Source organism: Peromyscus maniculatus, chromosome 1 (genome assembly GCF_049852395.1).
Source record: "Peromyscus maniculatus bairdii isolate BWxNUB_F1_BW_parent chromosome 1, HU_Pman_BW_mat_3.1, whole genome shotgun sequence".
Lineage (NCBI taxonomy): Eukaryota > Metazoa > Chordata > Mammalia > Rodentia > Cricetidae > Peromyscus > Peromyscus maniculatus.
This window is the reverse complement of record NC_134852.1, coordinates 165,395,322-165,413,741: the sequence shown is the minus strand read 5'-3', so window position 1 is coordinate 165,413,741 and position 18,420 is coordinate 165,395,322. Positions and strand designations below refer to the sequence as shown.

General features: G+C 35.8%; 1 protein-coding gene across 1 annotated transcript; it reads right to left on the bottom strand.

The window, feature by feature from the left end:
* Positions 1 to 16,696: 16,696 nt before the first annotated feature.
* Positions 16,697 to 17,665, bottom strand: LOC102903776 (olfactory receptor 10W1-like). Its single transcript, XM_015988591.3, has one exon. It carries the CDS (start codon positions 17,663 to 17,665, stop codon positions 16,742 to 16,744), a length of 924 nt encoding a protein of 307 aa, XP_015844077.3. The 3' UTR covers positions 16,697 to 16,741.
* Between the last annotated feature and the right edge of the window lie 755 nt (positions 17,666 to 18,420).

The following is an 18,420-nucleotide window of genomic DNA, read 5'->3' as shown; positions in this document are numbered from 1 at the left end:
TATCAAACTAGGCAAAAATCTTTAACCCCACCTTTTATACTAGATACTTTTCATATATTTGTCCCTTCCTGAATATTTTTTTTTCTAAATTTCCCATTGTAAACCAAAGCTTTTTGTCTTGGACGAAAATTTGCACAACAAGGAACTACACAAAACTGTGTTGAAGTTAGAGTACTGCTACCTGAGATATGAATTGATGAAAAAAACCCAAACATTCAGGAGCAGAATTGAATTATATGTGAAAATTATTAGGTGATGAAAAAAGAGAATTTGTACATAAAAATTAGAAAATATGTTTATGTAAAACATTTTCAGTTTTGATTCCAATTTCATTTATTAAAGTATAAAGAAACAATAGGATGGTATGAGGAGTTGAAAGAAAAAGTACTGAAAAATTTATACTCATCTATAGTAACTTGTATTTTAGAAAAATAGAAAGGCTTTCTGAGATTTATAGGAGCAGGAAAATATATACTATTAAATGTAATCAAAATATCTCCTAAATAGACTCTAGGTTTCTGGATGTTTAATTCCAATATATGACTCCTGACTATTAAAGTATAATGTAAAATAATATTTTGTATAATCACATGTGCAAAATTAACTGGTTAATCCAAAGTTATGAAGTGCAAAAAGTGACAGGCATAATGAAGCATACTAAATGTAAAACATACATCCATATTAAAAGATACATATAATTAATGTAATAATATGATCTACAAAAGTAAAGTAACTATGCACACTTAAATCCAAAATTTATATAATTTGGCAGAAGTAGGAGAAATAAAAGTATGCAAATGTCCTCATTCTAAATAAAGAAGATTCAGAAGATATTTCATTAATAGCTAGGGAAATATATTTCAGAATAATTGACTGTACATATTTTAAGACCCAAATTATTAATTCTTAAAAGCCATGGGATTGGAAATATATCAGTGAGCAAATGGCTGAAATGAAAATGTGATCAAAATGCAGGACAAAATTTCTTCAAATATAAAAGAACTGTTTCATTGATGCAAATAAATACAAATTGCATTTAATCTTTCTAAGAGACCAAAAATCACTCTCACATTTACATATATATATATATATACATATATATATATACATATATATATATGTGTGTGTGTATACATATATAATCTCCAAGAGTATGTATAATGAGAGAAATCCCACATCACTTTTATTATTATGATTTATCTATCAATGTCAAAAGACAGAAAAAAACCAAAATGGAAATGGCTGATTGACTGAAGTAACAAGATCCATAAATTAGGTCACTATTTTTATATCCACAATGATGAATATTCTGAAATGAAATACAATAGAGAACTTCTGGACCAACACATACTTAACTAGTATGATCAACAAATATTCTGTATTTTCTTTGTACATCATGCTACATCCTTCCCTTGACTGTGAAATTCATAGCTTGCTCTTTCAGAATGTCTGAGTATTGCTAAATCCTACAATGTCTTGTATACTTATGAACCATCCCCAACATTCCTCAAAAGAGATTATATCATGATTATTAATTGTATATGCATATAAGTATATTTCAAAGATATGACCGTGACTACAAAGGTATTTAATGAATGCTATTGTTTTGATGCTTTAGAAATGTTTGATAGTTTTATTAATTAACATTGCCATCAAATATTCATGAATCAGACAAGTAGGAAGCCCTGGGAGGCAGAATTTAGAATATTTTGTATAATTTTATATCCATATTTGATAATAGTATGGTTGCTCACTCCATATTAAACTAATATATGATGCATTTAAGGAAGGCTCCGGTTTCTAGTGACTTTTACAGTCAACATAAAATCCTTGACACTTCATCCAATGGTTGATGAGTGAATGACCATTTGTGTGATTTAACTTTCTTTTTCTCTATTTTTTGTGTCTTTCACATCACGCATCTCCATCCCATTCATTTCCTGTCACTTTGTGTCTTCCCTCTGCCCTTGCAACCGCCTACTCAAAATAAAATTTAAGAGAAAAAAAGAAAAGAAGAGAAAAACAAAAACAAAGAAAAAAGGAAAAACAAATCTTGTCATGAAATCTGTAGGGTGACACAGTGAGCCATGCAGTAAACCCTTTTATCTTTATATCTTCATTGTAAGTGTTCATTGTAAAGAGTCACTGGCCTGGTATGAGGTTTCCAGTTTCTGCTACACTATCAATGCTGGGACCTCACTGGAATTCCTCCTGGTTGTCCTGCTGTTGCCCTGTGTCATGGAGATCCTTCAGCTTTGGGTCTGCAGGACCAGACCCTCCATGTGCTCTAGCAGATCACATATGAGGTGGGCAGAACTAATTTACTTCAGCAAAGCAAAGAATACAAAAGTTCTTTAAGTGAATAACATATTAAGCAACTTAATAACAAGTGAAGGTTTATAATTCAGCAAAAATATTTCCCATTAGAAAAAAATGGAAACATTTAAGAAATTTAAAGGCAAATAATTATATAAAAATCCAAATTAATTAGTGTTCAAATAAATACACAAACCAAATGGGAAAAAACTTCCTGGGTGCAAACTGTCTGTAATATATGAATGGTAACTGCTGGTGGCATTCAAGTTTGAAGGACAGGTATATTCCCAAATATCCAAACATGTGTAATTGCTATAATTATTATTTTTCATGTAGTACAACTTGGTGTTTTATAATGAGAGACATGAATATACTTATACACTTTGACCAGGGATATTGCTCTAGGAATTTGTTTCAATAAACTGTATAAAATACAGAGGTGAATATTTGTCATAGCTTTTAATACACTGGAGTAAAATTATAAAAATCAAAATATCAACAGGAGAAGATGCTTATTAATAATCTACTATGCCTATGGTGCAAGTATCTGAAGTAATTTGAAATGCCACTGTGGAAAGTCTCACAAGATCAGGAAAGGATAAGAAAACCAGATTGTAAAATAGGATACCACTTAGAAATAATAACATATATTCAGATAAATGAAAAAACCTACCTGGAAATATTAAGTATTGTCATTGTATGGGTGGTAGAGCTGTAATTATTTCTGTTTGTGGTTATGTCATGAATAAAGAATCTTGTTGTTTTTTGGGGGGCTTGGCATTTCAGAAAGTGTGAGGTGACAGGATGGTAAAGTGCTGATTAATTGAATTTTTAGTCAGATCTGAGTTTGAAGTTCCATGCTCTTACTTGCTAAATTAATTTTCACACTGATCACATTGCATGACATTACTTTGCTCTCTAATGTGTGACAGGGGATGTGAACATAGTCTCTGCAAACAATTTTAAAATATAAAATGTTCTAAATGTGTAACATTGCTGGGGTTTGCAACCTCATTCCTCAGGATTGGGTTCCTTGGATACTTACTCTTTCATCTCATCTTTTCTGAAATGGAGGAAGGGATTCTCTAAAGATGCATCATATAGGGCCTTGTGCTGCTCTGCTAAACCTTCAATAAGAAAATGAGTAAAAGATCAAGAAATATAAAAACAAAATATAGAAAGAATTTTAGCAGGAGAGTTCCAAGGACATCAAAACCAAATAAGGTAGAGATTGGTTCAGAGAAGTTTCAAAGATAGTTCTGTCTTCTTCACACATGAAAATCAAGTTGGCAACATTGCACACATGGGTAGAAAGCAAACCAATGCAAAACATGTCATTCTTATGGATGAAGCCAGACACGACATTTTAAGTTTGATGCCTGTCAGAATATCACCTGATGGACTAGGACAGTGGTTCTCAAACTTCTTAATACTGTGACCCTTGAAAACAGTTCCTCATGTTTTTGGTGACCCCATAAAATTATTTCATTGCTACTCCATAACTGTAATTTTGTTATTGTTATGAATCTTGTGTGAATATCTGATATTCATGATATCTGATATGCAATCCCTGTTATGATCATGACCCACAGGTTGAGATCCACTGGACTATGGGAAAAGAAAAAGAACATATACTCTCAAGGTCAGGCTGCAGCTTAAACATATCATGTAAATCAGAAATTACGTTTGAAAACTATATTTGAATGTTTGGTAGTGATCTTTATCAAGGTCATTGTTAAAATCTTTTAACACATATTTGAAATGTGCACATATTCCTATCTGTTACATTAAAACAATTTCTCTATTACATTACAGCCCCTGCAAATCCAAATTTTGTATTTTTCATTCTCAATATTCTGTGGCTTCCCTAAAAATATTTTAAAGGACCACTCCAACCTTGTAATGAATACAGTTGTTTATCAATGTCTATATTGCCTGCTTGGGGTACAAATCATGAAAATACTCAATTCCTGTCAAAGACAAGTTGATAAACACTTTTGTTACAGCTATATTAGTTTTTTCAAGGCAACAGAATATCTATTTTATTTGTTTCATATTTCTAAGTCAGCACTAGGCTTTGTTTTTTAATTTAAAATCCTATAAATAAACTTTCAAATGCCATATTAAGGCACTGTTTCTACAATCCAGTTATTTTATAATTAGTTTAATTCACAGTGGCTGTGACTATTCTCTGTACCCACATCATGTGTTTATATTTGTTTGGTACAAACAATAACTGAAGCCCTGGATGAGATGGATGCAATTGATTAATGGACAGAAGAAAGCACAAAAATTAAACTTTTGATGTACTTTTTACTCTAGGAATTTGGGTAGTGATGGAACACTCAGCTATGTAGAAACTATCCCTCAGTGCTTGGTGAGCATCACAGTAAATCCATTATATACTTGTATGTTTAATATACAAACACTCTACACTTTGCATCACAAATATCTCCTCCATGCTTATGTCTCCTCAACTCAGTTGACAGCCACGCAAATTGTGAATTTCTTAATAAGCCTATCCTTTCCTCAACTATCAGTGTATTACAGCTCATTAGCCGATAAAACCACCAGGCAAACATTAGTTGAGTGTAAACTATTAACTCAAGTGATTGGCATAATTGAGAGAATAAAAAGAAATGAATGATAACTTCATAAGAGAACATAACATGTAAGATATGACTTTAAAGATTCTGAAGGAGTAATCCTAAACTGATTTTCTTTTCTTTCTTTTTTTTTTTTTTGGTTTTTCGAGACAGGGTTTCTCTGTGTAGCTTTGCGCCTTTTCCTGGAACTCACTTGGCAGCCCAGGCTGGCCTCGAACTCACAGAGATCTACCTGCCTCTGCCTCCTGAGTGCTGGGATTAAAGGCGTGCGCCACCACCGCCCGGCCCTTGATTTTCTTATAACATAATTTTTGTCCTTCTTTAGGAATGGAAAGTATAATGGTCAGCTTGAAAAATGTTCATTTTTTCTCAAAGATTTATTGTACATGTTATCATTAAAAATTTTTGTGTTGTCTTTATGTAAACACTTTGAATTTATATAAAATTTCAATATGAGATGTGGAATTTTCACAAACAACAGTTGGACTGCTTATGTTTGAACATGCAGAAAAGCCAGAAGACCCAAATTTTAGCATTGCTTTATCAGATATGTGACACTAGACAATTCAATCATTGTTACAACTTCCTTTTTTATATCTGTCAGTGCAAATAATAATATATATTTGAATAACTCACTTGTGATCTATGCATTAATGTTGATATTCATGAAAATTTACTTCAATTAGAAGTCATTATAGAAATTTCAATTTTTAATTTTATGGAAAGAACATAAACATCAAAGAAATGAATTCATTTAGATACTCTCTCATGTTTTTCAAATTTGTTTCATTCAATTAGTCATCTAAGGAAACTCACCAAAGAGCAAGTTAACTTTGCTGCTGAGATGTTACTGCCACAGATGACTGGGGGAGTTCCCTCAGAGAGATTTCATCAGTCTTTTTATAGCAGAAGAAATAATAAGGGTCCATAAGGATTTGGTCAGCCTCATACAGAGGGAACAAGAAGACAGTATATGATGCCTTCATGAGTTCCACATGTCAATAGAACATGTCAGTTGTTTTTTTTTTTTTATGTTGACACTGAGGAGGAGAGAAACTCCTTAAAATTAGTCTGGGATAGAATTAAGTGATAAGGATATTCATCAAGATGATAATATCATGGGATAATCCAAATTTAAGTCCTGACTGAGAAGATCTATATTTTCCTCAATAATATACAATAGATTTTGATATAATTACTGAGTCCAACCTTTCCTCATTTAGTCATTTTTGAATGTCCTTTATGGGATCTCTAGAAAATTAATGAGTCCCTCAAGAGGAGATAAATCCCTAGTGGGACTCCCTTAAACTTAATGCAACTGGAGAAATACAAAAGTTAAATAAGTTCTTTTGTATGGTCACTATAAATATTGCTGCCTGGGGATTCCAGAAAGGTAGTTCTAATTTCTATCTATCTATCTATCTATCTATCTATCTATCTATCTATCTATCTATCTATCTATCATCTATCTATCTATCTATCTATCTATCTATCTATCTATCTATCATCTATCTGTCTATCTATCTATCTTTCTTTTTTATTTTTAAGAAGTTTTTTTTTCATTTTACATACCAATCCCAGTTCCCCCTCTTTCCTCTTCTTCTGCCCACCACCTCCCCCATCCCAACCTGGCATCCATTCTTCAGAGAGGGAAAGCCTTCCCTTGGGGAGTCAACAAAGTCTGGCATACTAAGTTGAGGCAGGACCAAGCCCCTTTTCCACATGTCAAGGCTGAGCAAGATATCCCACCATGGGGAATGGACTCCAAAAGTCAGTTCATGCACCTGTATAAGTCTTGGTCCCACTGCCAGGGGCTCCCCAAACAGATCTAGCCACATAACTGTCACAAACATTCAGAAGGCCTAGTTCAGTCCTATACATGTTCCCCAGCTGACAGGCCAGAGGCCATGAGCTCACACCATGTTGGGTCAGCTGATTCTGTGGTTTTCCCCATCATGATCTTGACCTCACTTGTTCCTGTAATCCCTCCTCCCTCTCTTCAACTTAAGTCTATGAGCTCAGCCTAGTGTTTGGTTGTAGATCACTGCATCTGCTTCCATCAGTTACTGGATGTAGGTTCTATAATGACAACTAGGGTAGTCACTGATCAGACTATAGGATAATGTATGTTCAGGCACCCTCTTCATTATTGCTAGGAATGTTAGCTGGTGTCATCCTTGTGGATTCCTGGGGATTTCCCAAGCACCATGTTTCTCCCTAACCTCCTAATGGTTCCCTCTGCCAAGATATCTAATTTCTATCTTTAACCAAACGTAGACTTGCTGGTGTTACATTCTAGATAGAATACCTCATGAGAGCACCTGAAGGCAGATATTTCAGCCACCTTTAACTCTTGAAGTTTTGTACACTCACCCTACATTGGCTGACATCTGGAGATCTGATGTCTTAGTTGTAGCTCTGATATCTGGTTATTGTTATCATCTGTCCCATAAGTCTCAGGTTGAGGAATCCTAGACATGACTTGTTCCTTTGTCTCTCTGATCTTTCAGTATTTATTCCAATATCTGGCACCTGAATAAGCCTCTAGCTGAAAGGGATGCTTCTGCCAAGAAGTCTTTAGTTTCTGTCTCCTCACGCCTTATATGTCTTTCTACACTGAGCCATCACTTCCTGGGATTAAAGGCACATGTGCTATCCCGTACTGGGATTAAAGGTGTATGCTACCACTGCCTGGGTCTGTTTTCTCTTCTTGACTGGGTCAATATCATGCAGTCCAGGGTATCTTTGAATTCACAGAGATCCAGATGGATCTCTACCTCCCAAATGCTAGGATTAAAGTTGTGTGCCACCACTCCTGGTCTCTATGTTTAATCTAATGGATTGTTCTGTCTTCTGATCTTCAGATACATTTTACTAGGTACACAATACATCACCACAAAGTTCTTAATTGGACTTTCTTATCTATGATAGAATATGTTAAATTACATGATTCTGTTAGATTTACAATCCAATGAACTGTGAAGTTTTCTTGAAAAGCCAAGTTTTTGGAGGATTTTTCCATGGACATTCTTTCTGATGTTTAGTGATTTTTTTCCCTTATTTTTTCTACTTGTTTTCATTTCTAATCAAGTTTCCTTCTGCTATTTTCTAGCTATTTTTTCTCATCACCCCCTCTTCTCATTTGTTTCTGCTTCTGTCTCTCAATGCCTTCAGAAAAGATGTTGTATGTACTATTCTATCAATTTCTACCTCATTCCCTTGATAGCAACCTGGAGTTATGCATGATCTTCAAACCCTGTAATTCTCTAGTCTTTACCTCCCATAGCACTGGATTATAGATACACACAACATGTCCAGTTTTTCATGGGGGTTCTAGAGTTTTGAAGCAATGCTTCATGCTTGCACAAGGACTCTTACCAACTGAATGATATCCCCTGACCAATATCCGAGTTGTTAGTCTTTGAAGCTCTTATTTTCTTTTTAGTTTGGGTTTTAGAACTGATAACTATACCCCAATCCTTTTTTTTTTTTTTTTTGGTTTTTCGAGACAGGGTTTCTCTGTGTAGCTTTGCACCTTTCCTGGGACTCACTGGGTAGCCCAGGCTGGCCTCAAACTCACAGAGATCCGCCTGGCTCTGACTCCCGAGTGCTGGGATTAAAGGCGTGCGCCACCACCGCCCGACCTACCCCAATTCTTAGCTCAGCTGTAATTTTTTTATTTGTTGCTTTATTTTCATCTTCTTCCTACTTTTGTATTTAAATGTATGTACTTTCTTATTGATGTTATTAATTTTTACCCATGTGTAGTTACCCTGTCTCATATCCAAAACCAATAATACATACCTTTTTTTGTACATCATATTTACTGAATCACACTATGGGCCATTTTGGTTTTCGAGGGTTGGAGTGTACTAGCAATGACAGATTATGCATAGTGATTATATTTTTTGATAGAGGAAGACATAAATAATAAAAAAATAGTGGGATTAATTAACGATATTTCAGAAAATGAGTACATAAATTACATGAGGCACTATTCCAAGGAGGAAAGGAGACAGAGTGAGGTGATAGAAGCATAGGCAGATGGTACTACTTTAGGTAAGATGCACAGGATAGCCTATGAGGGACTAGTCTGTGATCTGAATGGTTTACTAACCAGAGCAAAGGTAGATGTTAAGTATTTTAAGACAGAAGTAGAAGCAAAGCAAAAGTTCATTCATGAAACTAATGCCAGCATTTCAAATATACATCCCCCAAAAATGTCTCTCAAATACATGCAAGAAAAAAAATTGTTTGCTTTTTTATCCATGATGATGGTTAATTCAAAATTGACACAATCTCAGAGCATGCAAAACTGAAGTGTGTTTTATTGCATAGGGAGGCTATGCCAAAATTATTTTTAGTTTATTTAGTTTCTTTGACAATCTCTTAGTTTCTTGAGTTCTCTAGAATTAGTCATGACATGTTCCAAATATGTAATTAGGATATTTCATGGAAAATTACAAAGATGGATTGGTCTGAGCATAATAGCATGAAATATGTTTAGGTCAGTGATTATAAGGGTAAGGGCTAACAGCATTGTTGCCATTTTGAACTGATTTATCAATGGCAAGTACATTTGATCATTCAAAACCTGTTAAGAATGCTGACACCAAATAGCTTACTTTAAAATGTCAGTAAAGGCAGAAAAACTAATCTCCTGAATAGAGAGAACCCTGTGGCATACTTTAATCTGAGTGGTAGAATGAAGACAGAGACTCACTCAAGGAGAGAGAGGGTGGAAATGAAAAGATGGAAGGGTTTCTTTTGTTTGAATTTTACTTCTTTTATTTTTATTTTTTTATTGCTATTAAGAGATTTTTCTATTCATTTTACATACCAACCACAGATTCCCCTCTCTTGCCTCTTCCCACCACTCTTTACCTCCAACCACCCCCCTATTCCCACCTCCTCCAAGGCAAGGTCTCCCATGGGGAATGAGCATAGCCTAGTACATTCAGTTGAGGCAGGGCCAGCCCCTCCCCATGCACCAAGGCTGTACAAAGTGTCCCACCATAGGTACTAGGCTCTAAAAAGATGGCTCATGCACCATGGATGGGCCCCAATCCCACTGCCTGGAGGACTCCTAAACAGTTACATCTAAACAACTGTCTCACCTATCCAGAGTGCCTAGTCTAGTACCATGGGGGCTCCTCATCTATTGGCTCACAGTTCATGCTTTTCCACTAGTTTGGCTGGTTGTCTCTGTACATTTTCCCATCATGATCTAGATGTCCCTTGCTCATAGAATCCCTCCTCTCTCTCATCAATTGGATTCCTGGAGCTCAGCCTGGCGCCTGGCAGTAGCACTGGATCTCTGCATCTGCTTCCATCAGTCACTGGATGAGGGCTCTATGATGCCAGTTAGTGTATTCAGCCATCTGACCACCAGAGCAGGCCAGTTCAGACACCATCTCGACTATTGCCAGTAGTCTAAGGTGGAGTCATCCTTGTGGATTCCTGGGAACTTCCCTAGTACTCTGTTTCTCCCTATTCCCGTGATGTCTTCGTATACCATGGTATCTTTTTCCTTGTTCTCCCACTCGGTCCCTGTTCTAGCTCGAACTTCCCATTTCCTTATATTCTCATTCCCCATCCCTTGTCCTCCATTACCTCCCCTCACCCCTAGTTTGCTCATGTGGATCTCAACCATTTCTCCTTTGCTGGGCAATCCATGCATCCTTCCTAATCCTTCCTAGGGTCCTCCCTGCTAGTTAGCCTCCCTGGAGTTGTGAGTTGCAGTCTGGTTATCCTTTGCATTACATCTAGTATTCACTTATGAGTGAGTACATACCATGTTTGTCTTTATGAGTCTGGGTTACCTCATCAGATTGATATTTTCTACTTCTATCCATTTGCCTGCAAATTTCATGATGTCATTCTTTTTGTCTGCTGAGTATATTATTTGATAGAGAAAGACTGATAAATAATAAAAAAGAGGCACTATTCCAAGGAGGAAAGGAGACAGAGTGAGGTGATAGAAGCATAGGCAGATGGTACTACTTTAGGTAAGATGCACAGGATAGCCTATGAGAGACTAGTCTGTGATCTGAATGGTTTACTAACCAGAGCAAAGGTAGATGTTAAGTGTTTTAAGACAGAAGTAGAAGCAAAACAAAAGTTCATTCATGAAACTAATGCCAGCATTTCAAATATATATCTCCCAAAAATGTCTCTCAAATACATGCAAGAAAAAAATTGTTTGCTTTTTTATCCATGATGATGGTTAATTCAAAATCAACACTTAATCTCAGAGCATGCAAAACAATCCATTGTGCATATATACCACATTTTCTTAATCCGTTCTTCAGTTGAGGGGCATCTAGGTTGTTTTCAGGTTCTAGCTATTACAAATAATGCTGCTATGAACACAGTTGAGCATGTGTCTTTGTGGTATGATTGAGCATTCTTTGGGTATATGACCAAGAGTGGTATAGCTGGGTCTTGAGGAAAATTGATTCCCAATTTTCTGAGAAACCACAATACTGATTTCCAAATTGGCTGTACAACAACAGCCCACCAACAGCAGAGGAGTGTTTCCCTTGCTCCACATCCTCTCCAACATAGGCTGTCTTCAGTGTTTTTATCTTAGCCATTCTGACAGGTGTAAGATGGTATTGGGCACACTTAATGTATATAACAAAAATCTTTAGGATACACATAAACTGCAAATTCATTTTTCCTCAATTAATGTATGGCAAGAATGTCTAAAATATACTTGTTTAACAAAAATATCAATATAGTATAATTTTATTAATTATAAGAAAGGAAGACTTAAATATGACCAATGAACTGATAATTTCTAAATTGATTTCTATAGCCATAATTTCCTTTATTCACACCTGATCTTAGTATACCAAAGATTACAAATAAAACACATGCAAAAATCAAGTGCACTTCCTTGTGTTTTTAATTATTGAGGATTGAAGTTAGCTTCGCCAAGAAAAAGAAAAAAACATGCTTTTTAGCTTTCTCTACTGCATTCAATCCTCTACAGCCTTCCCCATTTCATTAAATGAAATCTCAGCATTTACCTATTCACACTAAAAACATGTTGGTGCTATCATTGACTTCACATCTAGTTCATATAAATTTCCATTGTTTAACCTCTAAAAAAACATCTGAACATGATTGTTTGATGGCAATGTGAAAATATTCAGTAAGTTATAACCTCATATTCTACCATCCCATTCTCTTGCTGTTCCCTCTTGTTTGGGGCATTCAAACAACCCAGATATCTTTTTTTTAAGAAAACTTAGAGTTTTAAATTTATTAATTAAAGAAAACTTGGCATTTTACATTTTTCTATTGACAAAATATATTTGTTAAACTGTCTTCTTTATTCCTGAAATTTTATTTTATTTTTAATTTTTTAAATTTATTTATTAAATTTAATTTTACATATCAGCCACAGATTGCCTTGTTCTCCCCCTTCGCACCCACCCCGTGCCTTCCCCCCAGCCCACCCCCCATTTCCATCTCCTCCAGAGCAAAGACTCCCCTGAGGATTGAGTACAACCTGGTAGATACAGTCCAGGCAGGTCCAGTCCCCTCCTCCCAGGCTGAGCCACGAGTCCCTGTATAAGCCCCAGGTTCCAAACTGCCAGTTCATACACTGAGGATAGGGCCCTGTCCCACTGTCTGGATGCTTCCCAAGCAGATCAAGCTAATCAACTGTCTTATTTATCTGGAGGGCCTGATCCAGTTGGGGGCTCCTCAGCTATTGGTTCATAGTTCATGTGTTTCCTTTCGTTTGTATAAATGTCCCTGTGCTTTATCCAACCCTGGTCTCAACAATTCTCGCTCATACAAACCCTCCTCTTTCTCACCAATTGGACTCCTGGAGTTCCACCTGTACCTCAAAGAGAAAAATAGAGCCAAAAGAATGATAAGATGCATGCACATAGATGCCACTTCCTGGTTCTTGTTCTGACAATGCATTTTGCTACTTTATTTCCTTGGATAATTTTATAGTTTCTATTTATATCAATTTATAGTGAAGTCTATAAATTGGTGAATAATCTCCACCTCCTGGAACGTATATAAAGAAAAAATGAATCATGATATAAAATCATCAATATGTATTAACTATCAATACCATTCTTAATCATGATCATCATCACCACCACTATAATCATTATCACCTCAAGACAACCACTATTATCACTTCCAATGAAATGACCATTAGGTAACATGACCTCTACTGTTAGATAACCACAACCACCATCATTATCAGTCTTAAACATTGGGATCTATCACCAAATCATCATCATTCTCCTCCTCCTTGTCCTCTTTGTCTTCATCCATCTCCTCTTCTTCTTCCCCCGTAGTATGTGATAAATGCACAGTGTGGAACAGGAATAAAATAATGATTAAAGTTATTTCTTTTCCCAAAGCAATAAAACAAAAGAAAATGTGATCCCTTGAAGTCAAAGAAGACAGATTCCTTTAGTTTTTAACATATGAAAAGAACAGGTGAACAATGGAGAGTTTTGATCAAAACACATTATATACACCCATGCAATCAGAAATAATATTTTTAATTAAAGAATAATTAAAACAAAGTATATCAAATTTTGTGTGGCTTCATCAGCTAGTCTACATTTGAAATGTGTGTGTGCACCTCTGAAAAATGCACAAAGAAACATACACAAACACAGGTATGTATTCACACTTCCAAACATGTGCATACAAAGAAACACACACAACAATAATTACTATGTATTTTGACTATGTATAAATTAATTTAAAGCATAGCATGATTTTTAATGTTTGAAAATATTATTAACCCTGAAATTATGAATGAATAGAGCTACAAAAAAAATCATCCTGAGTGAAGTAACAGGGAGTTCAATAGATAAATATTATATATTTTCTCTTACATGTGAATGTTAGCTATAATCATTCTTCATTTTGTATAATCATATGTATAACCATGAAGCATACATGCTTCAGTTTGTATAACCATAGAGATTAGGTATAAAGTACAAGGGGAATCCCCTCTCTCACCTACTCTTGTACTTTATACCTAATCTCTGTGGTTTATAGAACATATAGTTATAGAGAAGTGGTGGGGACACTGAAGGGCTGACACCTTTAATTGGGCATCAACATGAATTCTCCATGTTCAGTGTGGTATGTAAGAGGTGCTTCAGCAGTAGGGCCTTACCTCCTAGCTAGTGTTCAGTGTATTGAAATGTACTCTGCATACTACAAGAGGAACAAGGTAACCACAAACCCATTTACAAACCCTATGGTCTAGAGTAGTCCCTTCCTGCAGGATATGCTGTGCAACAGTGGCACAAATGTTGTAAGACTAACCAAGTACTCTCTGGTTGGATTGAAGCCCACTCTGGAACCTGCTTCTGACACTGCTCAGGTAGCCCCCAAACCTGAGAATGATTACTTCACGGGCCTAGGGAAAAACCAAATACTATACTGGTAACGTAATATAGCAATAAAATAAGTCCTATTGGTATTCTATTATACCCATTGACGAATGTCTTGTTCAGCCATCACCATAGAAACTCCCTCTTACAGTACATGGAAACTAATAAAGAGATCCACAGCTGTACAATGTACAGGGGGTGAGAGACTTAGAAACACTCAGTTCTATCTAAATGGGAGGTCTTCAGGAAACCCCTCCTCTCAGGTCTCAGGAAAATCAATATTTCTGTGAAAGATGGTGCAGAAAGATTGTAAGAGCAAGAAGAGATGAATTGCTCCAAGAAAAATATGGTCTTTTTGATACAAAAAAGGATTAATTATGTACATAAGAAACCATAGAGACTGTGGTAGTGTGTATAGAGCATATAGAATCAAGCAGATGGATTCCCAATGCTGAGAAAGTAAAATGGATTCCCATCCCTAACCAAGAAGCAATCTCCAATTGACATCCACTTGCAAAGAAAATTTTAGTTTTCTTTAATGGAGTCTCATGGGTTGTACTTAGCACACTTAAGAGTAGGCTCCATGTCTAGCAGTAGATGGCTAATACAAAATGAACTCAAAGTAGACTTTTTGTTTCAGAGTGCCTTTACTAGTCTTTTATATTGCAGTTTTTGTTTGATTTTGTGTTGTCATGGATTGTGTGTGTGTGTGTGTGTGTGTGTGTGTGTGTGTTTCTTGTGGGTTTTTTATTTTATTATTATATGGGTTTTGCCTGTTCATAAAACAGAATATATTGTGTTATCCTTCAATTTAAATACCATTTAACTTTTAAAAGTGTAAGCCATTTAGGATTCTAGCATTAGTATTATCAGAAGATTAATATTTCATCTTACGAAAGTAAGTAATACATAATGTAAATAGACAACCATATAAAGGCATAGAATATTAAAACCATACTATTACTTGAGAGTTGTGGCTCATGTCTGTATTCTTAGTCCTTAAAGAGGCTAAGGCAGAAAGTTGCAAGTTTGAAGCCAAACAGTTTCCACATACCAAAACCAAAGGAAAAACAAATCCAAACAATATACTATTAGCTAATTTCAAATTATAGACATACTTTGTGATCTACAAGATGCACATTCTTTTCAAAGCCATGTGGAACATTCAATTGATCAGATTTTGTGTCATGAAACACAGCCCAATGTTACAAACTTCAAAGTATGCTAAGAATGCAGGACCATGTAATTAGCACAAGTCCCCTATTTAAATTATATACACAGCTCCACACAGAACAGGAAAGAAGGGAAATCGCTTTGAAAACCATATCAGTACAACATTGACTCTAACTAGTCAGTTATGCCAGCCTCTTAGATCTTGCAGCAAAGTACATCACTTTATTATGGGGAAATTATATTGTCTAGGACTTAATCACTAAACTTATTTATCTGAAAATATTGGGCAAACTCTCTGGATCTTTCTACTGAGAGTCTTCTATTATTATACTACCAAGGACATTTGAAAATTTACCTAAAATATATATGTTTAAAGACATGTGTTACAAGCTATGTGCATCTATACTTCCTGAACACTGTAAACACTTGATAACATTGCTAATACTTAATAAATGTAAATCTGAATTATATTACTAATGCAAAAAATATTTAATAAACACTATTCAATAAAATTGGATCAATAATTTTTCTTATTTTTACATATGATACTATAATAAACAATTTGATGCTTTTTGTTGGTTGATAAACCTCAATGTCCCTCTTACACAACTTATATCACTAGAGAATGACCTCATTATAGAATCACAGAGATACCAGGCCCTCTTGCATCCAGTTGGTTTCCACAGTACAGGGCTAATCAAGATATGCAAAAGACATTGTCATCCCTGGATTCTCTTTGTATTATCCTTTTTGTTAAAAGCTTCTTTACTCTAATCAAAGGTACCATTCCTGGAATGTAATCCATTCTGAATCCTGTTCTCATTTTTTTTTTTTTTTTTGCTAACAGTGTACCTCTTCTTAATTTTTAGGTGTCTTGATGATAATGGCCTCTTGAAGTCAATAATGCTTAAGTGCTTTTCTATTCCCTGGCTCCCAATTGCTGAAAACAATCCCTTTATTTTATCAAAAACTAATTGAATAAACTAAGTCTTTCCAACTACCTAGCTATATAAAGCCATATACTTATCTCTTAACATTATTTTCTACTTATGTACTTGCTTATATCACTCTTACAAAATTAATCACCCAGTCTAAAAGTAGCACACAGTAAAGAATATCACCACATGTAGGGAACGTTTTTGTACTTCATGTTTTTGTTTTGATGAACATCATTGCAACATCAGGTAAGACTATAATTTTGTAGTGGCACAGGAATTTGCTTTAGATAGGTCTAAACTTTGTTATATCAAAGTTTTCCTAGCCTATCAGTTTTTGAGAGAGACTATTTCTGGTAACTATTTTCCCTATGGCCCCTTTCATCTCACTGTTCCTCAGAGTGTAGATGAGGGGGTTGAGGAATGGGGTTCCCAGTATGTACACCAGGGAGATAAATTGATCTTTCTTGGGGTGGTAGTTGGAGTTAGGGCGCAGGTACATGAAGGCACAGCAACCATACTGCAGCAGCACCACAGTGAGGTGAGAAGAACAGGTGTTAAAGGCCCTGCGGCGGCCAGCTGCTGAGTGGAGTTTGAGCACAGCAGCCACTATCAAGGCGTAGGTGGTAGCAATGAAAAGGAAAGGTACAGCAATGGCCAGTGTGGCTGCCACTAGTACAGAGAGCTCATGGATATGACTTGTGGCACACACAAGACGCATCACTGGTGGAGCATCACAAAAGAAGTGCTCTATTCCCCTGTTCTGACAAAATGGAAGACAGAAGATGAAGACCACAAGCTGTAAGGACAGGAACAAACCAATGACCACAGAAGCCACAACCAAGCGGACACAAAGAGTTACAGTCATGATGAGAGGGTATTGCAAGGGGAGACAGATGGCAACATATCTGTCATAAGCCATGACAGCCAGGAGGAAGCAATCAGCACTACCAAGTCCAATGAGGAAAACCATCTGTGTAGCACAGCTCAACAGAGTGATGGTCTTTTCTGGCTGTAGGGTGTTGACCAGCATGTGTGGTACCACCACTGCAGTGTAGCATAGTTCTATCCCCGAGAGGCTGCCCAGGAAATAGTACATGGGTGTATGTAGGCGGGCTTCTGTATGGATGGAAACCACAATGAGGATATTCCCAGAGATGATCAATGCATAAGCCAGGCTGACTCCAAGGAAGCAGAGCATACGTAGCTCTAGACTTTTGGGATAGGCTAGGAACACAAACTCCATCAACATTGAGTGGTTGTCCCAGGTAATTGTGTCCACAGGTATTCTCTTTAGAGTAGAAAATAATACCTGTCAGATTGCTAATTTATCTTATAGACAATGGTTTTATTTTACTAATCAAATCTAGACTTAGATGCAAGACAGATAAATATTATTCTTTTATTTTTTATTGTTATGAAATTGGTTCACGTTAAAATCTACATGTTAATTTTATCTGCAAGCAGTTTTGTAGTAAGAAAATATTAACCAAGAGCATCAGATCAAATTGTATAGATAAGAAAGGTATTTTCAGAAAGTTTGGAGCAGCAATTAATCAGTAAACTCATAAGTAAGCATCAAGCATTTCAAGTGTGGTAGGGGAGAATTCTACTAATTTATTCACTCATATATTTATTGTTTATAGATTTCACTTATATGTGTATGTATTTCACTGTCTTCTGAGGCATTAAGTTGGTGACATGTGAATGCTATATTCACAGATCCTCATAACATGAAAATTAAGAAGGAAAGAAAAAAGCAAGAAAGGAATGTGAGAGAAATGGTCATGGGGCAAAATCTTGCTCAAGTTGGACTCAACGGTGGTACAAACAAGATGTAGATAACAGTATCCACCTTTTTGGTTTCTCTAGGTTTATTCAGTCAGGACAAGAATGACGCCAGTACATACTTATTTTACCTGAAGTTTCATCCTAGCATAGTAGAAATATGAACAAAACTATTTGAGACCCTAGAAAAATATTTTGTGAGTTTGCACAGGA

Bases quoted from the DNA above. Each gene is read 5' to 3' on its own strand.
- LOC102903776 (XM_015988591.3), bottom strand. From the start codon at position 17,665: ATGGAGTTTGTGTTCCTAGCCTATCCCAAAAGTCTAGAGCTACGTATG.